This window comes from Salvelinus fontinalis, chromosome 18 (assembly GCF_029448725.1).
Source record: "Salvelinus fontinalis isolate EN_2023a chromosome 18, ASM2944872v1, whole genome shotgun sequence".
NCBI lineage: Eukaryota > Metazoa > Chordata > Actinopteri > Salmoniformes > Salmonidae > Salvelinus > Salvelinus fontinalis.
The window spans coordinates 36118834-36123182 of NC_074682.1; the positions used below are offsets into that span (position 1 = coordinate 36118834).

General features: G+C 43.1%; 1 protein-coding gene across 1 annotated transcript; it reads left to right on the forward strand.

Annotated features, from left to right (window-relative positions):
• The first annotated feature begins 494 nt into the window (after window positions 1-494).
• smug1 (single-strand-selective monofunctional uracil-DNA glycosylase 1) lies at window positions 495-3139 on the forward strand. The gene is made up of 3 exons (XM_055869256.1): window positions 495-646; window positions 855-1155; window positions 1485-3139. The coding sequence occupies exons 1-3, from the start codon at window positions 582-584 to the stop codon at window positions 2010-2012; spliced, it is 894 nt and encodes a 297-aa protein (XP_055725231.1). The 5' UTR covers window positions 495-581; the 3' UTR covers window positions 2013-3139.
• Window positions 3140-4349: the final 1210 nt, after the last annotated feature.

A 4349-nucleotide genomic window follows, 5' to 3' on the forward strand; every position in this document is an offset into this window, starting at 1 on the left:
TATTTCTGACGCAGATGCGCTGAAAGTCCTGCCTCTCCCATTGGTTTATAGAAGCAGGTACCCACGTGCCATCTCCTCATTGATTATACCCACGTGGGTGATTGAAAGACGAAATGTTTTGCCTGTCGTGGTATAAGCCAATCACCATATAAGCCTGGAAGGAGGAGAGATGGCTAGAAACGTTTATGTGTGGATTAATTGTCGGAGTAGAGGACCTTGTGCATTTCAGGTAAAATAACAACTCAATGTTTATATCCCAGGACAAATTAGCTAGCAACAGCAAGCTAGCTAAATAGGACAAATTAGCTAGCAAGTGCAAGCTAACTAGCTAAATTGCCATACATGTTTAAGGCTTTTTGACCTGTCCCCAAATTAATGTCATTGGTTCAGAGTTTGTTTTGATATTTTAACCTGCGTTTGGTGTAGGGGGACAAAATAAATGTATGCACGATGGCGCACGCGCGCAGCCGGTTTGGGTTCCGTGTAAGACATAAACCATCACCTTCGTTGGTTGGTAGCACTGCGCTACTGTATAATAAGAAGGTTAGGTCGCCTATCTGCGTGGAACTACTATTCCCAGAATGCAATTGCTGGTCTTTGTTACCGGAAAACATCCGCTCAGAATGGACACACATGAACTCAAAAGGTACAGTGCAACTACAGCGACAAATGTGCTGTTTTAAGGACATTAATGCAGCCGTTCTATTATAAGGGGACATGTGCATTATATTATGCCTACTTTAAAATAACTCTGTGGCTCAGCAATTTAATATCCGCTGACATTGAGGGCTAACCGGGTTAGCAATCCTATTGATAATCTATGTACCGGGATTGTTTTATTTATTTGTCCGCAGGGTTGGAGAGGGAGATGCGGAGAAACACGAACCGGATGAGAACAACGTTTGTTCACTCACTCTGGGTCCGGGGTTGATGTTGGATGGTTCCACGGTAGCCTCTCGTTTTCTGCACGTAGAATTGGAGCTGAATGTTCACCTTCGCCGGCTGTCGTTCAGTGAGCCGGTGCACTACATCTACAACCCGCTGGAGTATGCCTGGGAACCGCACCGCTGCTTCGTTGAGACGTACTGTCGCGGCGGACAGAGTATTCTCTTCCTGGGGATGAACCCGGGACCCTTCGGCATGGCTCAGACCGGGGTAAGGATGTGCAGGCAGGCCAAAGAGAGAGAGCAACAACTCTCACTTGTTAGCTACATTATTAAGTTAGCCTACTTCCATTCAAGGCAAAAGGTAAATAGTAGCCTCCTAGAACTTTTGGTTGATAGAGGATAATATAAACGTTTATCATGTGTGAATACTGGGAATTACCACTTTCTCATATTCACCATTGCAGAATGGAAATGTCTGGAATAAGGCGTACACATGAATAAGTCAATATTGCCCACTCTGTTTGCATCTGATCAAAGTCAGGGTAGAATAGAGTTGTATTATTTTCCACCTAATCATCAGTCCTCCTCTGCTCCCAGGTACCCTTTGGTGAGGTAAACTATGTCCGTGATTGGCTGAAAATTACTGGGGAGGTTGGACATCCCCCTTCGGAGCACCCAAAGCGACTAATCAAAGGCCTGGCCTGTATTCAGAGCGAAGTGAGTGGCGCCCGTTTCTGGGGCTTCTTCCGCAAGCTGTGTGGTGAGCCAGATGTGTTCTTCCGCCATTTTTTCGTACATAACCTGTGCCCACTTATGTTCATGGGTACCACCGGCAAGAACTTAACACCCCCCGAGCTGGTCATTGGGGAACGTGAGGCCCTCCTGGCTCTCTGTGACATGGCACTGTGCCAGGCTGTGGCTGCCCTTGGTGTCACCATGGTGATTGGGGTTGGCAGAGTGGCAGAGCAGCGAGCGCGGCGAGCCCTCTCTGCGGCGGGCATGGAGGTACGGGTGGAGGGCATCATGCACCCATCCCCCAGGAACCCGTTGGCCAATAAGGGCTGGGAGGCAGTAGCCAAGGCCAAGCTGGAGGAACTGGGTGTCCTATCCCTGCTGACCATGTGACCTCTAGCTAATCAGCCTCCATGAGCGAATACTGTATTTGCTGTATGCTGGCCTGGGGGGTATAAGTTGTCCGCTGACACAGATCTAGGGTCAGCTTACCCTTCCCAAATCCTGACCTTTATCTTTAGGGAGAAGAACACATCACCCAGGCCCTCTCACACAGCAGTCCCTGTTGAGCAGCAGTCTACCCCCCCCCCCCCCGAGCTCTCATGTTTATAGGCCATGCGAAGAAATACTGCATCACAATTACTCTCCTCAGATGCTGTTATATCCATTACAGAGAAGATACATTATGTCTGTATGTACTTTACTGTGGTGTGTACTGCCTCACAGCATGTCGACAGGTACTCATCTCTGACCTTTGTGAGGACTTTCTGTAGCATATTACCTGGAAATAGTTCCAGAGACTGTAATGAAGAAATTAAAACTTTTTAAAATGATATAATTTACAACAATTATAAGATTAAGTATTTTCAGGATTACAGTAGATACTGTATACAGGTTTAGGAGGAGCTTGCTTTAGGTCTTTTAACAGCTCTGTTGCTATCAGACTCTGGTGTTGTAACTGACCAGTTAGTCTAGATTAGGTTTTAGTTTGTTCTTCAGAGTTATTTTCACTGTTAAATGACAATGTGTTGTAATTTGTTAACAAGAGAAATAAGTCATGTTGCAGTAGTTTTTTTATTTTCTTCTTTCCCGACAGTGGTTTTCAAATTTGGAGTGAATGTGGGCTAGTTTTCTTATTTTTTTGGCCCATTGTAACAACAATGTTTCTCATTTGGTCAATTTAGTACATTGCTCAAGCCAACCATTGTTGCTTGGCTGATGCTTTATGCATGCGCATGCCCTGTCCTTACCTGTTACATCTTAGCAGGTCCTCTTGAAGCTAGGGGGCAGAATTTTTATATTTGGGAAAAAAAAACGTTTCCAAGGTAAACGGACTATTTCTCAGGCTCAGATATTAGAATATGCATATAATTGACAGATTACGATAGAAAACACTCTAAAGTTTTCAAAATTGTCAAAATATTGTCTGTGAGTATAACAGAACTGATTTTGCAGGCGATAACCCGAGGAACTCCAACCCGGAAGTGCTTTAAAAATAAAAAATAAAAAAACTTGTTCCATTCCTTGCCCCTCCATTTAAAGGTGTATCAAACATATTTATTTTCCAATGGCTTCCTCAGGCTGTGACCAGGCTTTAGACATAGTTTCAGGCTTTTATTTTGAAAATGAAGCGAGATTTATCAAAACGCATCAGTGGATGACCAGGTGTCCTTTGATTGGTTCCTGCGCAGGAGAGATTTGGCTCGACATTTTCTATCTCTGTAGAATTGAACAGTTTACCGTCTGGTTGAAATATGATTGAATATGTATGTTTTAAACAACCTGAGGATTGATTATAAAAAAACCTTTGACATGTTTCTACGAACATTACGGATACTTTTTGGAATTTTTGTCTGCCCTTCAGTACCAGAACGAGCTTGTGGTTTTCTGAACATAACGCGCAAACCAAATGTTTTTTTTTTTTTATAAAACTAATCTTTATCGAACAAAAATAACATTTATTGTGTAACTGGGAGTCTCGTGAGTACAAACATCCGAAGATGATCAAAGGTAAGCGATTAATTGTATTGCTTTTCTGACTTTTGTGACCAAGCTAATTTAAGGCTAGCTGTTCGAGCAGTGATTGATACTCACAAACGCTTGGATTGCTTTCGCTGTAAAGCATTTTTTCCAAATCTGACACGATAGGTGGATTAACAACAAGCTAAGCTGTGTTTTGGTATATTTCACTTGTGATTCCATGATTATAAATATTTTTTGTATTATTTTTGAGTTTGGTGCGCTGCCAATTCAGCAGTTGTTTACGAAAATGATCCCGTAATAGTGATCCGTGCGGCCAGAAGTTTTTTAACGTGTTGACATCTTATCATTACTACTAAGCAAAATTCTGACCTTCATGGTCCTATACCCACATTACTGCATAGCTAGGTATAAAGCCATCTCTATAATGTTTGTACTGGGACGACGCCCCAATAGGTCATGCATAATTAGAAGAAGCCCTTGACATACATGGCACTCAAATGGTCTTGCACCATGCTGTTATACCACTCAGCTCTGCAGGAGGTTAAGCTTGTAATGGAAAAGGGACTAAAGTGTTCCCCTTGCAGGTTTCTCTCCGATGATGCTTCCTCCCTTACACAACATTCTATACACCTCAGGCAAAATTCCACAGGTCAGGTGATCAAGCTTTCTGTGTGCCACTCCATGTGTGAACCTAAATCAGGTGGTCCCTTAATAAGAAAGATCGTTTAAGATATGCATGAAATTAAT

Coding starts and splice junctions, on each gene's coding strand:
- smug1 (XM_055869256.1), top strand. CDS start 582: ATGCAATTGCTGGTCTTTGTTACCGGAAAACATCCGCTCAGAATGGAC. Junction 647..854: donor GACACACATGAACTCAAAAG/GTACAGTGCAAC, acceptor ATTTGTCCGCAG/GGTTGGAGAGGGAGATGCGG. Junction 1,156..1,484: donor TCGGCATGGCTCAGACCGGG/GTAAGGATGTGC, acceptor CTCTGCTCCCAG/GTACCCTTTGGTGAGGTAAA.